The sequence below is a fragment of the Musa acuminata genome, chromosome BXJ1-9, assembly GCF_036884655.1.
Source record: "Musa acuminata AAA Group cultivar baxijiao chromosome BXJ1-9, Cavendish_Baxijiao_AAA, whole genome shotgun sequence".
Taxonomy (NCBI): Eukaryota; Viridiplantae; Streptophyta; class Magnoliopsida; order Zingiberales; family Musaceae; genus Musa; species Musa acuminata.
In genome coordinates, this window is record NC_088335.1 from 42,255,739 (window position 1) to 42,274,114 (window position 18,376).

Below are 18,376 nucleotides of genomic sequence, written 5' to 3' on the forward strand. Positions count from 1 at the left end.
TTTAAACCACTGATCAAAATACTTAAGTTAAAGCTAATAATAATACATTCATTAGATCCTTATAAGTTAATCTTAATCCTATTCACTTTCGATGTGGGACTAATCAGGAGTGTTACATGTTCTTGACCAGATAATTTAGTATTTTTTGTTCTTCAAAGGAAGAGCATAAGACTTGTGATCTTAGTCAATTTTTTGTCTGAACTTGTTCAAGAATATATTGGGAGATATGCGAGGCTACAGTTATATTGGACTTCAATCAGGCTGCAAAATGGACATATTAGAGCTGGTTTTGGACTAAATATTCAGTTTCAAGCTCAATCTTAATTTGTAGGATAAAATCTCCATTTTTCTTTTTTAGAGTAGAAACATATACAATTATCATCAGAACAAGAAGAAGAAGAAGAAGAAGAAGAAGAAGAATCATATCACCCATGGCCTGCAAGCCCTGGCAGCAAAACAATCATATCTTCACAGGCTCAAACAAGCCAAGCCTTCAGCACCAATTTGAGTGAGGAGACACTGTAAGGAAAAGATTCCATTATTCACACAACTTTACAAGACAACAGCCACATCCAAGAACACAGCTTCAGTCATATGTCAGCAGACAGCATCAGGAGAGACAAGATCTAGTGTTATTGTCCTAATCCTTTACCCTGTTGGAGTGTGAGATTGTCCAAGCAAACCCCAGACACTTGGCAGATCTATCAACTCTTCTTCTTGCAGGACCGACACCAATAATTCACCACTTTAAACCTAATCATCTCTCCCATAGCTGAAGTACTCCCATATTGCGAGCATAATGATTGCTGGGATCATTACACTGCTGCACTTTTCTTCAGATCTAAGTTGGGGATGAGCTAAAAGCAGTGTGTTCTGCTAACGATGCTCAGAGAACAGTGATGAAAACGCATGTCATGCTCAGCCCTGCTGAGGAACAACATTATATAGCTTCACATGGATCTGCATGCGAGCGCATGGGATGCTCTGTATTGATTTCCTGCGCTCAGTGGGTGTCATGCCACCAGACTCGGCAAGAGGTAACCATGATGGATATCATGCCATGCTCACTTGTTCTTCTGTGATCCGAGTGCTGTTACGAGTCTCCAAGAACACACGAGGGTCACTGAGTCATTCAACTTCTTATGCATCCATAACCAATGCCATCTTTCACTTGCTGAGATATCATCACCAGCATTTCTGAAAACTTTCTGACATCCAGTACGGTAATTCTAGAGATGGAATAAGGTTCATTAGTGTTGAAATTAATCGACATCGTATCTTGAGAATTAGATCTTCGAGAAGGTGGATGTTTCCTTATGGCATGAACGCTGCCATCCTAATCCTCAAGTCAATTTAAGGTCTTATGTCTGGATGAAAATTAAAGTTTTAGATCCGTATCTCTACTTGAAACACTCAAATAGAGTGATGAAAATACCGAGGTTTGCAATGCACCAACCAATACCTATTTTTCTTGTTCTTCAGTATCAGTCATCATAAAAGTAGAGGAAAAAGTACATATCAGTATTGGAGATGGCTTTTTGATACTTTGCTTGTGATGAGCTTTGCCTTCAGACAACAATGTTGAGGTTTATAGGCATTTGGCCATATAGACTTTGCTTAGCCAAGTTGGAAATTGCAAACATTAAGGCATGATGAAGAGCATGCATGCTGAGTTAAGGCTTTGTGTTGGAGACTGCATACACAAAGAACTTTGCACATCAACACAGTTGAAATGTACATATTTCTTCTATGATTTCCAAATGAAAGAGGATCATTCTCATCATAGACCAAGAAGATTGTTTTGATCACTCAAAAGAAAGAACAGAGAAAGGAAAAGAAATGAAAAGAGTGTTAACAGAGAGCATGACAACAATGACAGCATTTAAAATTATGCAGTAAATACAACTGTATCAAATTACAATATCCTTCCATAGCAAAAGAAAAGAAGCATATATGAAAGCAAATTAGCAATTATCCTTTGCTTTCCTCTTGTTCTCCATTCTGGCACCAACTTATGATTAATGCATCATCGGTGGACCAATGAAGACCTCAAAACTCAAAGATAAGTTAGAAGAATAATGCATGACACATACTATTTTCCTTTCACTCTACATGTAACTCCCACACACCAAAAACAAACACCTACTTTTGGTCGACGCAAGCACTTTACAATTATGCCGAACATTTCTTGTCATTCTTTCGCAGCAAATAAGAAGTTCACACGATTGCACTCTATGATGCTCATGATATTGGCTGAGCAGCTGAAGAGCATATAGCTTCTACTGCAACTCTTTTCATGACATTTGGGCATGGGTCCCCGCCGAAGTTGGTGGTGGAGATGGCAACTGCACATTTCTCTTGTCCAATGCAGTTCTGCCCAAATGGAACAAGGAATCAGAATTTTCCTTATAGAAGTACAAGAATCTACATATGAAATATGCATCCTAGTGTTCATAATTGATATATGCGGGAGAACACAGGAGGATTTACAGGTATATGCCTAGAACCAATGTGTACTAGATAAGAGTGTAGACATGTATCGGTCGAGACAACTACTAACTATTTCGGTCTGCCTTAGCCTCCCAAGATACTATACATGAAAGCAAGGGAGACACTCTACAGCACCTCATATTGAGCAACTAATTCTTTTTCTTCTTTTTCTTTTTTGTTTCTTGCATGAGGAACTTCAAAATCTGATTTTATAGGATGCAAGAATGCCTAAACAGCAGCATATGGTTATATAATTATGCATGCTATAGTTTATCTTTATCGTCAATTACTGCATGTGAGAATCTCCAAGAAAAAGGACAACTGATTGTATAGAATGCAACAATGTAAAACCAGTAACACATAAATAAATATTTTTGCATATTTAAGAGAGAGATAAAAGAGAGGCATAGAGAACCTTTTCCAGGATGGTGTACGAATTCGGCGAATGACATGCTCCCTGTTGGAAATTTCCACATGTTCCAAGTGGTGTCCCATAGCTGGCAAATTTGATGGCCGATATAGATTGTCCTGGTGCGCATCGCAGGTGTACTTTTGGCTTGTGGTACTCTTCAGGTTGGCCATCGCTCTCAATGTCCCAATTCTTTATTGTGGGATGCCATTCAGAAACATCAGCACAAACACTAGAAACAGATCTCTTCATCATGGAAATCTTTGTTGCATCACCTCCAACCTCTTCAAATATTACCAGTAGATTTCTTGTGGGTTGTAACCAAGACCGCGGCACATGATACCTGAGTTTCCAACAATTAGCTCATACCCGAGGAGTTCTCCATTTCCAAAACTCCTAAGCACAAAATCCTAATATTATTCCATTTACTACAAGAGACTGCTAATGTATATTTTACCTGGTCTTTGGTTTATTAGATAAATTTATACTAAAATTCAGACAAATCACCAGTGCCATGATCATTTTGTTTCGCCAAGCAAATATGTAATATAAATAAATAATTAAGCTGCCATGTCATAGTTTGAAGAAACAAATATTTTTAAAAGTATATCTATATCTTGCCAACCCTGTGTATTATGTTGCTCAAATCAACCGAAAAGAAGAGTTTCAGAGAATGATTTTCCTTTGATCTCAGCACTACAAAGAATAAAATTTTCTGAGTCAGGTTATTATTAGTTTGAAAGAATTCTTGTGTAAGTTAAACATATAAGAAAAAAATATGTTTCTCATGCAGAAGTTACCATCGTTGGGTTGGTTGGCCGCAGTTACTCTGACATTTTGGAGACCGATATGTCCCTATGTAACTGCATGAATTGCAATCTCCATTTGGGGCATAGGCAGTCCAGTATCTTCCAATACTTTGTCCGTTTATCCACACCTGGCCCTTCCCCATACTACCCATATCCAAAGCCAATGGGTCATTCCCATCAGGAGCATCAAAATATGCCTGAAAGGAAAAGCCTTAGTGGCTAAAGCAGAGATGCTAAATTATTAGCGTTATAGTCCACAGTCGAGTCTGTGTCCCTACCCTATACCATGTCAATGGTTGCTGATCTTGAACTGCTAATGACCCTTGCATCCATTCAACAGAAGAAGCACCCTCCAAAGAATTTAGGTTCATAGCTTCTCCTTTTAGGCCAACCTGTAAACATTAGAAAAGAAAATATTTAACGATTCCGCCACACAAAATATTTCAACAGTGGCAAAAACTATGGTGATCAAACAAAGTAACCTGATATGACCATTTCTGCCATGTTAAGTCTCTACTTCCTTCATCAAGCCCATGTAGCACCACAGGACCAAGGACTCCAGTGCTCCAGAACTCATAATGCACACCTGCATTCTTCACCACAATAATAGCAAAATTATCAAAAGTTCAGTGTTGATATTTCATTTATTAGGCAATGCAATTTAAGTAGTTCATGGAAGATGATAAAATAACTTACTGGCAGTCCGACGGCGACACTCAAAATTGCAATTTTGTTAGTTCCAGCACGAATGTTGACATTACCAGAAAATTTTATCCTCCTATCTTCCCTGCTCCCATAAGCAGAACCTACCGTAGAATACTTAAACTTTAGTTTCTTGGTTAATGAAGCTTCACCTAATTATGCATACACCAAAAATAGAACAATGGGTACCCAAATTTACCTGAGAGCTGTCCATTAAGAAAGATATGCAGAGCATGACCAGCTGACTGGACAGTAAGAACAGGAAGCTGACCTCCATGTAAAAATCCTTCAGCTGGGCTGACATCAACACTGCAAAAGCGAATAAATAGAATTCATGTTATTTAGTGTAAGAAACACTGTTCTAGTAGTCAATACTAGTTTTAGTATGAAAAGAAACCTAACATATTTCATCATATACTAAGAAGTTCTAAACAACAGATAAACTGGATCTATTTTGTGCTTGAATTGAGATAGCAAAGTTAGTCAAAATCACACCTAGTAATGTACCACAAGTAGTCACTTGTATCCCTGGTAACATTTATCTGTTCCAACAGCCCAGTTGTGGTGATCAATGAATTATCTTCCAATGAAGCGACAACCTCATCATACCTCTCCCACATAAGTGACTGAGTATTAGCTGGGTACATTTGCATTTGTGATGTTTGAACACCAACCTGTAGTGAAGAAAGGAAACTGATTCTCAGATAGAGGATATGACCATTCTACATACTTTCTGGATAAGTTGTAAGATTATTTTTTGATGATTTAACTTGAATGAAAGCATTGGCTTGAAAGAACTGGCTCCTTCAGTATATATTTGAATATCAAGATCTTTAAGCGAGTCCAGCAACATCTGATAAAGTTGTCGAAGAAAATGGAAGCAAATTTACTTACTTTTGCAGTGTTGAATACTACATTACTGCAGTCAGGTAAGATGCTGATTGACCAAGGTGGTATGTTGTAGTGCACGTTATTGAACATTACCCTTGCGAAGGAATCTGGGTTGTAGTTTGCAAGGAAAGCTGCACAACCTCCAGTCTGGGAACTGAAGACATGAGCCTGAAGTTTGAAGAACAGTCAGATCCAAATTGAGGATTCATGTCAGCACCCGAAAGAATGGCACTAATAAACATAATTAGTTATTGCCAATGAAGAATCCAACACACCTGTTGGAGACTTCCCAAAGAAGTAACTGTTGGATCAGCTGAAACTAGAGCTTGTTCACACAGTTTAATTGCCCTATGAAGCTCTTTTAGATGCCCGTATTTTGGTTCTCTGATCAGCCCTGCCATTTGGTGACAAAAAAGTTGAACAATGCATATTCCTGGTTTAATCCAAAACGCAGATTCAATGTACACCAATTTAAAACCACATTTTTGTTAGTACTACATTGGGATTGATAACAATTATGAGATTTGACAAGAAGCTTAACTTATGATAGTCCCAATTAAAAATCTGAACTGACACTGGACCATCTGCAAAGAAGTTTGTTTTTCTCTAACAAAATCATGCCCATTAACAAATATTCCGAGAACTCCACAAATGTTATGAATCTGACAACTTGCTTTAGTGTAAAATATATATTTAAATACTTCCCCCATGTATGTGTAGAGAGAAGAAGGCATACACAAACACAGAAACAAAGAGGTAGGGGAAGAGGGAGAGAGAATATGTGATATAGTACGAAAACAGATAAATGGGGGAAAACACTCTCAATAATTTTGAGAAATAAAATGAAATGTTCATTTTCCTTCATACCATATTCATCAATTGGAGCATCATAATCATAGCTGGTTGTGATGAAGGGACCTCCAGCTGTACGCCCAAAATTAGTTCCTCCATGGTACTTCAATGTGTAAGCAAAGATGAAAGATATATTTCAGAAAGTATTCTTTGGAGAGGCCTCAGATCACTAAGATGAAAAGGCAATTTAGTGAAGTCTAACCATGTAATAATTGATAAATGAACCACCCTTTTGTATAAAGCGTGCCACAGCGAATGCCAGGTCTTCAACTGGTCGGTGATGGATAGGGCTCCCAAATTCCGTAAACCTATAGTGGTAACAGAGAGAGGAAAAATCTTGCACAGCTCAGATATTTATGTGGCCATGATTCAACTGTATGTATAATCTAGCATTTTCCCAAGAAAATACATATAAAAAGTACAAAAGTTGTTTGAAAAGCTAAGCATCCTTGAAGCTTGTCATTATACAGCTATAAAAAAACTGGCATGACATGCGCAGATCTAAAATTTCAGCTGAAATATATTACCGCATAAGCAACTTACCAGCCACTCCAAGCTTCAGTCCACATTATAGGCTTATAAGGCATATTGGGAGTAAAAGTATCACAGTAGAAGCCATTGCATGTATTTATCTGTTGGCAAACATAAAGAGATTCACAAGAAAATATTGAAAACATCTGTTATCAAGAATAAAGAAAAAGAATCAGAAGGAAATTCCTATCATATGTTTTAAGAGAAATGACCATGCAACAAAGATTGCTCATGTTGACTTGCAACTTTAGGATACTCTTATGTTCTTTACATTTAAGGATTCTGTGAATAAAAATGATAGATGAAATAAGTAACAGCAATCTATTGTGAGCTAGAAGTCGGCATCAATAGTTCATGTAAAAGAAATAGATTATTCATTACAAATTTTGCAGAAGCTTTCCTCAAAAAGATCTCCATGAACATGACTAGAGTTCAAGTTTAATCACAAAGTGGACCATTATTATTTAAGTCAAATACATTGGGTAAACATAAAAATTTTCTATCGTACAATCAAAGGCTAATTTGAGTTCTAAGCTGGATCATATATATACATATATGGCTCTATTTTTGAAGAAAATATTTGGAGATATTAAGGTCCATCAAATTCTGTATAAGAACAGTATAGAAGCTTAATCCTCACACTATGTGCAAAATATATCAAGTAGCAAATCAGCATTTTGAATTAGCATCAAACCACTAAATTACAAAAAAGAGCCATCCAAGAAAAGACACGAGCATAATATATTTGTTAGCAATGAATCCAAAATATGTGCCTTCAACAACACAGCACACACCAAAAAGACGCACACACACACACAAAAAAAAAAGGAACAAGTTTATGTTATATTAAAATAGCTTACCACCGGATCAGGGGCATCATCCTCCTTGCACATAACCCATGGTACGCCGGTCTCTAACCCGACAGCCATTTCTGCAGCCCAGTTCAAATATGAACGACCAGCAGGCCCAGATGCCCTACTTATGGGCCCGTACTCATTCTCAATCTGCACCCATAAAACTTTAAATCAGCCAGTGGAGACAAAAAGATTACTTCCACTTTCTTTTATTCTAATCTCCCCATGAAAGAAAGGCATAGGAGCATAACCTTACATCAGGCTACCACAAGGTGAATAGATAGTGACAGAATCTAAGGTTTCTTTGGTTGATGACAAGAAACATGCCTGTGAAAGGATGATTGGGCCACCCTGGGAAGCAAAAAGTGATTCACTCTTCAACATCTGAACAATTTTTTGGGTGAAACCTTGCATAGCCATCTGCATTTTAAATAAAAAAGAATAAACTTGTCACATACGCATTCAGAACCAAATTAGGGCTGCCATCTATGAAACAATGAAGCTGCTTGGTAAAACAGAAAGCTTAGACCTTGCTCTTTGCATCAATAAGAAGAGAAAAAAGAGGTTAGAATTCAGAACACCGGGATAAGGAATGAACCTTGAAAGGCTCATTATCTGTTCTGAAGCTGATTCCTGGAACATACTTCAACCAAACTGGAAATCCTCTAAACAAAAATAGAAGAAAAAATGAGGAAGAAATGAAGAAAAAAAAGGCTTAAATTATTTACAGCAAGAAATCAATGATTAAATTTTAGCTAAGTTGGAGAAGCACCCAAAATTCCACTCTGCACAAACATAAGGCCCAATCCGAAGGTGGACATACAGCCCTAGATTCTGGACTGTCTTGATAAACCTCACCAAATCATACCTCCCCTCAAAATCGTACTGCCAAAAGAAGGAAAAAAGAAAGCTCAATCAAGAAGATCCATTTATTATTCTAGTTCTACAACAAACAAAAGCACAGTGAAGGGAAGAAACTAAAGAAATGTGCACAAGAAGGTGAGAGAAATACGGTGCCAGGTGAAGGCTCATGTCCATTCCAAAAGACATAGGTCTGTATAACATCCAAGTGCGCATCCTTAGCCTTCTGAATAAGCCCTTCCCACATCTAACACACCAAAACAACAATGCCCAACCAAAATTCACCAAGAGATTCCTCGTCAACCGTGACAAATTAAAAGTCTAAAGATGCAGCAAGAAACTGAGATGGATTTTCTAGAGATGGTACTTCTGGTGTGCTCCTGGGGTAGTGAATGGAGCCAGAGATGAGGATCCTCCTCTGTCCATTGATGATGATGGCCTTCCTGTCATAGGTCACGCCACATTGTGCCACAGGAAGAAGAAAAAGAAGCAGCATTGAAGCAAGGAGACATGCTGAGTTCTGAACAACCATTTTCAGGTGGTGAATACTCCCACTCCACCCTCTCAGATCTCACACTCTTCCTCTCTTCCTTTCCACCGATGTTATAGGTAGAGGAAAAGTTGGAAGTGTGAAGCTGGGGAGGGCAGTGGGTGAGTCCAAACCCTCTGAGGAAAGAGATGGGGAGGTTGAATGTCTGTGGGGTGGTCTCCCTAATATGCCAGAGATAGAGAATCCATCTATTGAACACACAATCCAGCGAGCTGAACAGAGATCCGGCACAGAGAGGGGTGATTATTCTTGTAGTTCAAAACCACTTTATATTGGCAAAAACATTGCCTGACACCTCTTTACATGGGTGAAGTGTGTTCATTACTACACAAACAAAGGTGAAGCTCATCATGATCATGCCAACCCCTTTTCCCTTAACCTCTTGGCTTAGTGAAACTTTTCTTAGATTTCTTGTCTGGAATGTGACATGCTTGCATCAGATACCATCCCTGACCGACATCCTTACATGACTGCTGCCATGACAAATTCTGCACTGGTCACTCGATAAATCTGTAGAGTGGTCTGTATGCAAGTCATTATGGCTTTGACTCAGTGGGCCTTATCAGTAAACCTCAAGATTTTTTGGCGGAAACATCCTAAATTTGCAAGAAATCTCATTATATCAGTGACTGTTTCTACAGTTGCATGCCAAAATACGACCATTCATCAAAGTAAAAGGCTGTATCTTTAGCAGATATAGATGGGAGATGCTGACTACAGTATTATCATATCTGCATAAATACATGACAGCATTCACCTCAGATGTCACATCATTTCTGAGAATATCAAAAGGGATTCATTGTTGTTATCTATTATAACTCAATTTCTGTTAAAATAATGTATGGCTTAATCTCAAGTGATTTGGCCAACAGCACTCATTGTGCTCTGTTGCTCTCCATCATAAAGCAGAGAAAACAGCTCCCGTCTGAGGATGAAAGCTGATATCAATCTTTTGCAACTGCTACAAGGAATTATGGCCATAATACTTTGGATAGTGAGGATTGAGATGGAAACCACAAGGGATATGAGTGCAAGTGATGGGAAATGGGGGCATTTAATTGAGATGGCAAAAGTAAGCACACCATGAATGAGCTTTTTGGAGACGATGCCACCAAACGGCATGGCCCTCGAAGTAATGTATCCTAAAACAAATCTCTTTCTTTCTCTCCCTTCTCTTCCCACTTCCTTTACCCTTGAAAAGCTCACTCTGAGTCAGATGACTGCTCCACTTTATTGGTCACCCCGTGACCAGTGAGTACAAGACAAGCGGGGCAACACATGGAGACTGGGGCGGGTGAGTGTTGGTATCCGAAGTGAGTGTTTTGACCATCCCATTGGCTGCCTCCTCATATCAAGAAAGATCTCCAGGAACTGGTTGTGGCCATCATCATTTATTTGATCACAGTAGCCGGTTGAAATCAAGGAGATCTGCAAGGAGTTGTTATGGACATTGTTGATGAAGCCCTTTCTCTGCTCATGGACAGATGTTTCAGACTATAGATTGGTCATATCTGCTCATGCTCAAACAGGCTCAAAAGACTCCATCGAGCCGAGGCATTGGTCCCCTTGAGAGAGAACTGGAAGCCGGACGTGGATTCATCACACGGCGCTCTGCATGGATGTGCCAGTGGACAGCTATCAATATGTCCTGAGACAAATCTACTGAAGAACAAGACGATTTACCTTGAAACCCCTGAAGTGGCCTTCTGTCAGTTGTGGTCCTCGTAGTGACGACGACTGTGCTGCGATCCCGCAGTGAGCATGCCGTGCCTCCCGGCGCAGACGACGGACTGTTACGTGCCAAGCTACGTGTACCTCGAACTGGCTGCCCCACCCATCTGATGGGCCCGCGATTACACCGTCGTTTCGAGGCCCAAAAAGCCCTTGCATCTCACATGGGCCCCATTCTACCTCCAATCATAAGCAGGTCATTTTGTGGGTAATGTCCATCGAAAAATGGTGAAAAGGACTTCAGTCGTCCCAATGGCAAAACAAACGGAGTTAATTGAAATAATCACAAATAATACACTTAATAAAATGGCTATACGTACAGCATTGCCTAAAAGACACTCCATATATATATATATATATATATATATATATATATATATTTGTGTCGGTGCTGAATACATATATGGTAACAGTTGATACCAAAAGCGCGTCCTCTGTGTCAAGTATTGTGACCAAATAAAGATCAGGTAACGCGTTACTTTATATGTATATACCTGTTAGTTGAGTCGAGGCTCATACGAAGTACCAAAAGCGGGTCCCACTTTGGGTCATGTTTTGTCGCCAATTAAAGATCGGGTCATTCCGCGGGTAAATCATGTCTTTATATGTACATAGAGGTTGTTCGAGTGGGAGACGGAAGCTTGTACGAAACACTGTCGACCTGTCGAGTATTATACGACTTCGTAAAATTCATGATATCCGTTGGATTTAAAGGCATATCTTCCATCCACCGTTCGATCTTGATGCGTTCACTTATATACCGATCATTTCCTCTCCGCCCTTTACCTCCCTTCTAGGGTTTAAGATCGGTCAGCGAAGCTTCAGCCTCTTCCCGCCTCCTTCTTCCGCCTATCTAATCGTGAAACCCTAATCTTCCTCCTGATACTTGCGTTTGGCTTGTCTTCGTGGGAGGAGCGATCCGCGAGGCATGGATAGATACCAGAGAGTGGAGAAGCCGCGGCCGGAGCCGGCGGCCATCAACGAGAACGAGATCCGCATTACCTCCCAGGGCCTTATCCGCAACTATCTCAGCTACGCCAACAGCCTCCTTCAGGTATATATCTCGCCTTTCTTTCTACTTTTTTCGTCGATGTTCATATATTCCTTGGTCGTCTTAGATATTTCTACGGGGAATTATGTGCCGGGTACATTGGTTATTTGGGCAATGACGTGCTTTGGTTGTTCATGTTAACGTGAATGTTGGTTGGTTTGATTAGCCAGTGACTTAGATTTCTCGTCGCGGGCTTTGTCGTTCACATCGGTGGTGTATTTGCATGCAATGGACATGAACGAAAAGAAAATGGGGTCGAATTAGTGTACACATTTGACTTAACTTTCTATCGGGAGTATCTGCGGTGGTGCATTGGACTTTTGATTGTCATTTGGCCTCCTGCATCATGTTTTTGGCAGTGTTGCAACTTGGTAACTTGGAGCTGTCGTTTCTTTACTATGTTAAAGCCTAATAGAACTGACATCAATTCGTAAATGGAGAGCAATTGATGGTTTCCATTTGTGGGTAATAAGGAACCTGTTTGACATTACCTTGATTTGCAATAACTTATATGTTTCAGAGTTTAGATTTTACAGACTCATTTTCTGGAGCAAATCTACCAAATGAGAAATAAGGTTTTAACTTTTGTGAATAAAATACTTGATCTGGTAACAGGGAGGGGGGAATTTGTTTTGTATTTTTAGAATCATGAAGGTTCTGGGATTTATGATGAATGAGGATGATTTAATCTTCCTACGTTACCAAAAAGTAGATTAACCATCATGTATAATGAATTTCATGGTGTGTATTTAGGTTGTTAAAAAGCTTTCTTTGTTTGTGTCACTCAGTTGCTCTTTATTGAATGAGAAACATGAATATCTTTACTGAGTTCTTGCAATGAGTTTTGATGCACCAACAACCAATGTTGTCAATGTACATATGTTTCTTGCTTTCCAGTGTGTACCGAATAAGGAGTCGTCTGTAATTGTTGCTGAGAATGATTTTTGGTTGAAATATTGTCTCATATATGTGTGGGTTTGTCTGTTGCTATAATCCAATTTTTTAATCTGCACATGGCTTTGAGGACATTATGTAGGTTCTGGACAATTGAACATGTTGGGATGCTTCAAAAGGATAGATTGATCTTTTTGATAGCAGAAAGAAGTTACCTCAGAGAGTCCGACAACTACAATTAGTCATCTTCTTGATAGCATCTCTACTAGGTTACTACACAATAGCTTAATTTAATGTCTTGGATTTATATCTTGCAGTTGGGGAATGAGAATTGTTGATCCTAAGTTTGTTAGCTTTCAGAAAAGGATTCACATTAACCATGTCAGACATACTGTCGCCAAGGGACGTCTTTTCATGGCCTTTACTCTTTCTTCATAAAACTGGGATATGCTGTTCACTTTTTAAATTTCTTATTGCGATGATCTGAAGTTTTGTTGAGTTGAGGTTGTAGTTAAGGAAGCTAATACCGCTTTGTTAATTTCTAGTGTTCTGTCTGGATAAATCATAGATCAAGCACCAGAAGCTTCCTTTTCCATACAGGTTAATAGCACTACACCAAGCTTATTACTTGTCATTACCCAGTATTAAGTCTTTGAAAACTCAGTCTTGGTGGTGTTATTTAAGTCTTTGCTTATGAAATACCTTTATATTTTCAAGAGACAGGGGAAGCATTTTGTCTAGTAAAATTGGTATACAGAAGAATATTGGCGGATTTACTTTTCATGCTTGTTCTCTTCTAGTTCATTCATATGATTTTGCTCATCTCTATATTTATATGCTTGTGAATTTTATATCCATATACCTCAAACTTTGTTGGTCAACAGAATTTACTTTTTATAATTATGAATATGGGTGTTCCATGCAGGAGAGACGTTTGAGAGAGATCGTCTTAAAGGCAATGGGACAGGCAATCAGCAAGGCAGTAGCTATTGCTGAGTTTATCAAGGTTGATATCTTACTCCTTATTTATGATTTTCTTAACAAGGATATCAATTTGTAGCTTTTCTCAACCCATATTTTGAGTGTAGAAAAGGAATCCTCATTTACATCAGGACATCTCAATCAGTTCCGTCAGTATCACTGATGTTTGGGAACCTATTGAAGAAGGCCTTGTACCGTGAGTTCTTTGGTGCTTTTGTTTTCTGTTGCGAGTAAAGTTATTTTGATTGAGTTGTTGGTAAGATATTCTTACATGTTCCTCTCTCCTCTCTGCCCTGTGCGCCCCCCTTGTCTGTGCAGGTTGGAGATGACACGCCATGTTTCAATGATTTCAATAACTTTGTCAACCAGAGAGCCCACCAAGAAAACCCCAGGGTAACATTTGGCATTTTCTAGAAGCATCTCAATCATTGATTAGGGAGCTGGCTGTACAAGCTAGTTTTTGAACACATTGTTGAGTTCCTCCCTTGTAGTTATCAAGCTCCACTACATGTAGAGCAGCCAAAGCGTCAACAGAAGTTTCAACAACCACAACAGTTTCAACAGCAACAACAGCAACAACAGCATCAATATAGACAAGCACTAGGTCAAATTAATGAAGGTATTGTATATGACTTCCAACTATTTTTATTACTGAAAGTGTCAGTTAACTTTTTTGTTTTGCTTGTTAAAGAATCATATGGACGTGGACGTGGTAGAGGTAGAGGAAGAGGAAGGTTCTGGGGAAGAGGAGCAGCATATGGTGGGTATGGCGGATATGGCAACAATCAGGGTGGTTATGGTGGATATGGCAACAATCAAGGAGGATATGGTGGTTACAGCTATAATCAAGGTGGATATGGTGGCTATGGAAATAATCAAGGTAGCTTTGTCTTTTTGATGGATTACCTTACACAGATATATGTTGCAATTGGATACTTTTTCTAATGGACTGGGGCATAGGACATATTACATGCTATATATGACTATTAGATGCTTGTTCTGATGGATAGTTGCATAGGCTGTATGACAGTTACAACCAGTATAACTAAGGATCTATTATGGAGCATTCATTGATTTTGTTTCCTTCTCTTTTGATTTATTTATTTTTTATAGATCTACTTATTCATTCTGGTTCATGTTAGAAAATGGTGGATGGAATTCAAATTGGAATCGAGGTGGTGGACGTGGTAGGGGAGGTTGGAACTCTCGTGGTAAGCTCATAATGATTATGTTTTTTGTCCTACACTTGTTTCTAATTCATAATACATTTATCTGAAAGTTTCATAGAATCGAGTATTGGATCAGTAATAGGATTTAGGATTTTGGCATTTCTCTGGATTTGCCAAATCAGATCATATTATAAGGTTTTACTGAATCAACCTAAATGTCGACTGGCATTGGCCAAAAGTTGAATGGAGTTGTCCAAATGCGTCGAAAGGGGTAAAAATAGGTGTGGCTGGCTGGTAAATAGGTTGACACTGAGATTGGCCAAGGCTTCATGATCAGGAGATTCCATCCATTCCTTGAAAATTGGAGATTTTCGTGTGGACTAGGATAATCATCATCTAGATCAGGAGTGGGTTCAGTTTGGCAAATTATGGATGACTTTATTCCGAACCATGCACCTAAAGATTGTAGACCAAAAACAAAGCAAGTATTTTGAGTCTTATAAATAATCATGCACCTAAAGTTTGGGCTTGTTGTAATTTGGCCTTTTAGCAGGCTTTGGGCCATCCTGGTTAAGATTTGCTTGGGCTAATCAAATGTTGACATCTGTTTGGTGAAGCATTCTTAATTAAGGTGCAAGCACACAATTTTTACTGGTTTCTCATTTTGGTATGTTTGTAGAACTACCTGGTGTGTAGATGAGACCAGATAGCATGGTGAGAGGGGTCTGCCTAAGAGACTAAATCTGTCAGGACATAAAATAATCCTACATTTGCAGCACATGGTATGTATATTTACTTATCTTCTGCGAATGCACTATTAACGGGGGGACCTGAGGAGAACAGAAAGTTTCCTCATTTTCATTGGAAAGAAAGAGGAACATTAGAGAAAGATAAATGATAGTGCAGAAACGAGAGATGCTAGTCAAGAAAGGAGATGAGTTACTGACTTACCTATGGTTCCTTACATCGTGAGGGCAAGATGATTTGCCCAGGTGAGATTAGTCAACTTATAAAATATTTTCTGTTCATGTTAAAATGCAAATCTCCACTCCACGGAATTCCACAGAAATATACAGATTGGGCTTCTGCACGAAGCAAAAACTTCATATTAACAAAACTTGCAATGACCTTATGTTATTTTTTGAAACTTCAATAATATCACGTAGCAGTATCCTGCATAACTTATCCTTTGATGCATTTCTTAGATTCTTATTCTGATCTTTAGCTTTAACTAAGCTCTTTAGTGTTATAGGTGCAGGTTACGGAGGAGGAAGAGGATCTGGTGGCGGAAGGACCGGAGGCAGAGGTTATGGCCGTGTACAAGGGAGGATGGGTGGCCATGGGAGAGGAAACTAATTAGTAGTCTTGGTTCTGGCATGTGGTGTTGTTGTCCATGCCAATCCAAATTTAGGAAAATGCTCCGGTAAGCAGACTGGTTTTCCATTTGGACAAAATTGCATGTAAGATTGGCTGCCCAATACAGCTTTCGGGTGCACAGTTATTACTCCAGTGTTAGAGCGAGCTGTAATTCTTGTCATTTCTTTCAGTTCCTCTGTTGTTCAGGTACCCAAGTTGTTGTTCTTCAAAGTCTGCTTTCAAGTTTAATTTCTCTTCTTGATTATTTACTTCAAGCTCAAGTAATAAGATGAAGGTTTTGAAAATAAGATGAGAAATTTCTCTTTTCTTTATTGGGAAAAAATTGAGAAAAAAATTCTTGAAAACAGTGCTGTTGTGTTAAAGTTGTAGAGTCAATAATGAAATTAGTGTCCAAATTAGAATTCCTCAATGATCCATATGGTTCATAATTCATTGTGTGTAGTAGTTTCTATCACTTATGGCGTCATGCAAAACATGGATTTCCAGTTTTTGGTTATTCCTGCTTAGTATAACTGAAACTGGTCCTTATGTTATGATAGCAGGAATTGATAGAAGTTACCATGATCAAATATTACAGGAGAATGACTTGATAAGACTAAAATTATATGATCGTTAATAATATTAAATCTGTGTGAATCTCATATACTATCAGGTTCATTTTTTGCTTTTGGTGTGTGATTTAGCTCATGACGGACATCCAAATTGCTAGATAGATATATCACCGGATGGAACACAGACGTCAACCCAGGAAATCATAGAACCAACTCAGTCTCCATCTGCTCATACTTGTAACTCACTCATGCTTTTGATATCCAGACACTTGCATTGCAGTCCAAGAAACAAAGCTCAAGCTTTCAAGCAACATAAAGTGTGCTTCACTCACGGCAGTACAAGAGCTATCCCGGGTGGCAGCTTCCTCCCATCAAACTCAGAGAAGCTCCTGCTCATGGATCCTCTCCCTGCCTGTGCTCTTCTTTGCTCAATCTTTATACTCGGTAATAGCATCAAACTCTACTTCTAACTCACTCATCATTCGATATTTACTTTTAAATCTAGTCATGCTGCACATCAACTTTTCTTTCTCAAGGTCTTCATAATCTCAGGTGAACTTGTGAATGGGCAAATGGTTATATTCCACTTGAACAACAAGTGCCCTTTTCCAGTGTGGCCTGCAGCCGCCCCCAATGCCGGCCATCCTGTGATTGCCGATGGTGGCTTCCTCCTCCCACCCAATCAGACAAAGCGTGTTCATGCACCTCCGACGTGGAACGGCCGGTTTTGGGGTAGAACCGGTTGCGACTTCACCACCACCTCCAAACCAGGTTGTCAAACTGGCGACTGCCAAGGCCTGCTCTCTTGCAATGGAACCATTGGCACGCCTCCTGCTACCCTTGTCGAGGTAGCAAACCATCATGCTTACAGTGCCATTTCAAACGGATTCTGATCACAGCATGCAGCATGAAGGAAAAAGTTCAGTAAAAGCTGGATGGCCAAAACTCTGCAGGTTGCATTACAGGAAGACCAAAGCAAGCCGAGCTTCTACGACGTGAGCGTGGTGGACGGCTACAACCTCCCGATCGCCGTGTCGACGAAGCCAGCATATCGCAAGTGTTGGATCGGAGGATGCACGAAGAGCATCAACAGCGTATGCCCGCAAGAACTCCAGGTGTTGGACCACAGCGGCGCCGCCGTGGTCGCATGCAAGAGCGCGTGTTTGGCCTTCGATCTGGATGTGTTCTGCTGCAGGAATTCGTACGGGAAGCCGGAGACATGTAAGCCCAGCGTGTACTCCGCCATGTTCAAGGATGCTTGTCCGAGCTACTTCAGCTATGCTTATGACACACCACCGCCACTGGTGAATTGCTACTCCAGAGAGTATGCCATCACCTTCTGCCCCTCGAGATGGGGTAGTCTTTTATCCCAGTAAGAGAAATCTATCTGCTCATGAATGTGACATGTTTCGGCTATCTTCAGATACATCGGTGTTAGTATCATATATATATATATATATATATGTTCGGATCTTTTAACATAACCTAAAAAGATTGCCTTCTGAGTTAGTAGCCTTACATAGTTCTAATCACGGTTCGATTTGAACCGGTATCGAATCGGACTTTAATCAGAATTGAACCTTCTCAGTTCTAATCACGGCTCGAATTGAACCGGAATCGAATCGGACTGGAATGAGAATTGAACCGTCTCGGTGGCAAGTTTTCGTCCTATG

The 18,376-nt window shown here is 39.5% G+C and overlaps 3 protein-coding genes across 6 annotated transcripts; 2 read left to right on the forward strand and 1 right to left on the reverse strand.

Annotated features, from left to right (window-relative positions):
* Nucleotides 1–1,864: 1,864 nt before the first annotated feature.
* On the reverse strand, nucleotides 1,865–9,260 carry LOC103998616 (beta-galactosidase 5-like). Of its 2 annotated transcripts, none has more exons than XM_009420129.3 (19): nucleotides 8,767–9,260; nucleotides 8,551–8,646; nucleotides 8,311–8,423; nucleotides 8,137–8,203; nucleotides 7,866–7,958; nucleotides 7,545–7,688; nucleotides 6,697–6,785; nucleotides 6,356–6,461; nucleotides 6,169–6,256; nucleotides 5,577–5,734; nucleotides 5,305–5,469; nucleotides 4,906–5,084; nucleotides 4,610–4,719; nucleotides 4,405–4,514; nucleotides 4,191–4,301; nucleotides 3,987–4,100; nucleotides 3,700–3,905; nucleotides 2,906–3,242; nucleotides 1,865–2,373 (listed from the first exon to the last, which is right to left on the reverse strand). In XM_009420129.3, exons 1-19 carry the CDS (start codon nucleotides 8,929–8,931, stop codon nucleotides 2,242–2,244), a joined length of 2,583 nt encoding a protein of 860 aa, XP_009418404.2. In that variant the 5' UTR covers nucleotides 8,932–9,260; the 3' UTR covers nucleotides 1,865–2,241. The 2 variants fall into 2 exon arrangements, with proteins under 2 accessions (XP_009418404.2, XP_009418405.2); XM_009420130.3 differs by having other exon boundaries at nucleotides 5,577–5,695; nucleotides 8,767–9,258.
* A 2,198-nt stretch (nucleotides 9,261–11,458) lies between these two features.
* LOC135593568 (uncharacterized) lies at nucleotides 11,459–16,406 on the forward strand. Of its 3 annotated transcripts, none has more exons than XM_065083714.1 (8): nucleotides 11,459–11,734; nucleotides 13,551–13,631; nucleotides 13,714–13,802; nucleotides 13,925–13,999; nucleotides 14,098–14,225; nucleotides 14,298–14,486; nucleotides 14,749–14,817; nucleotides 16,034–16,406. In XM_065083714.1, the coding sequence occupies exons 1-8, from the start codon at nucleotides 11,609–11,611 to the stop codon at nucleotides 16,129–16,131; spliced, it is 855 nt and encodes a 284-aa protein (XP_064939786.1). In that variant the 5' UTR covers nucleotides 11,459–11,608; the 3' UTR covers nucleotides 16,132–16,406. The 3 variants fall into 3 exon arrangements, with proteins under 3 accessions (XP_064939786.1, XP_064939787.1, XP_064939785.1); XM_065083713.1 differs by having other exon boundaries at nucleotides 11,460–11,734; nucleotides 16,028–16,406; XM_065083715.1 differs by lacking the exon at nucleotides 14,749–14,817 and having other exon boundaries at nucleotides 16,028–16,406.
* Nucleotides 16,211–18,129, forward strand: LOC103998619 (thaumatin-like protein). Its single transcript, XM_065083716.1, has 4 exons — nucleotides 16,211–16,338; nucleotides 16,969–17,147; nucleotides 17,256–17,551; nucleotides 17,657–18,129. Exons 2-4 carry the CDS (start codon nucleotides 17,099–17,101, stop codon nucleotides 18,077–18,079), a joined length of 768 nt encoding a protein of 255 aa, XP_064939788.1. The 5' UTR covers nucleotides 16,211–16,338; nucleotides 16,969–17,098; the 3' UTR covers nucleotides 18,080–18,129.
* Nucleotides 18,130–18,376: the final 247 nt, after the last annotated feature.

Excerpts from the sequence above, each read along its gene's own strand:
- LOC103998616 (XM_009420129.3), bottom strand. The coding sequence starts at position 8,931 with ATGGTTGTTCAGAACTCAGCATGTCTCCTTGCTTCAATGCTGCTTCTT. Across the intron at positions 8,424-8,550 it reads ATGAGCCTTCACCTGGCACC|TACGATTTTGAGGGGAGGTA; the intron begins GTATTTCTCTCA and ends TTCTTTTGGCAG. Across the intron at positions 6,257-6,355 it reads CATTTATCAATTATTACATG|TACCATGGAGGAACTAATTT; the intron begins GTTAGACTTCAC and ends TACACATTGAAG.
- LOC135593568 (XM_065083713.1), top strand. The coding sequence starts at position 11,609 with ATGGATAGATACCAGAGAGTGGAGAAGCCGCGGCCGGAGCCGGCGGCC. Across the intron at positions 14,226-14,297 it reads ACTAGGTCAAATTAATGAAG|AATCATATGGACGTGGACGT; the intron begins GTATTGTATATG and ends TGCTTGTTAAAG. Across the intron at positions 14,487-14,748 it reads TGGCTATGGAAATAATCAAG|AAAATGGTGGATGGAATTCA; the intron begins GTAGCTTTGTCT and ends GGTTCATGTTAG.
- LOC103998619 (XM_065083716.1), top strand. The coding sequence starts at position 17,099 with ATGGATCCTCTCCCTGCCTGTGCTCTTCTTTGCTCAATCTTTATACTC. Across the intron at positions 17,148-17,255 it reads TTGCTCAATCTTTATACTCG|GTGAACTTGTGAATGGGCAA; the intron begins GTAATAGCATCA and ends TCATAATCTCAG. Across the intron at positions 17,552-17,656 it reads CTCCTGCTACCCTTGTCGAG|GTTGCATTACAGGAAGACCA; the intron begins GTAGCAAACCAT and ends AAAACTCTGCAG.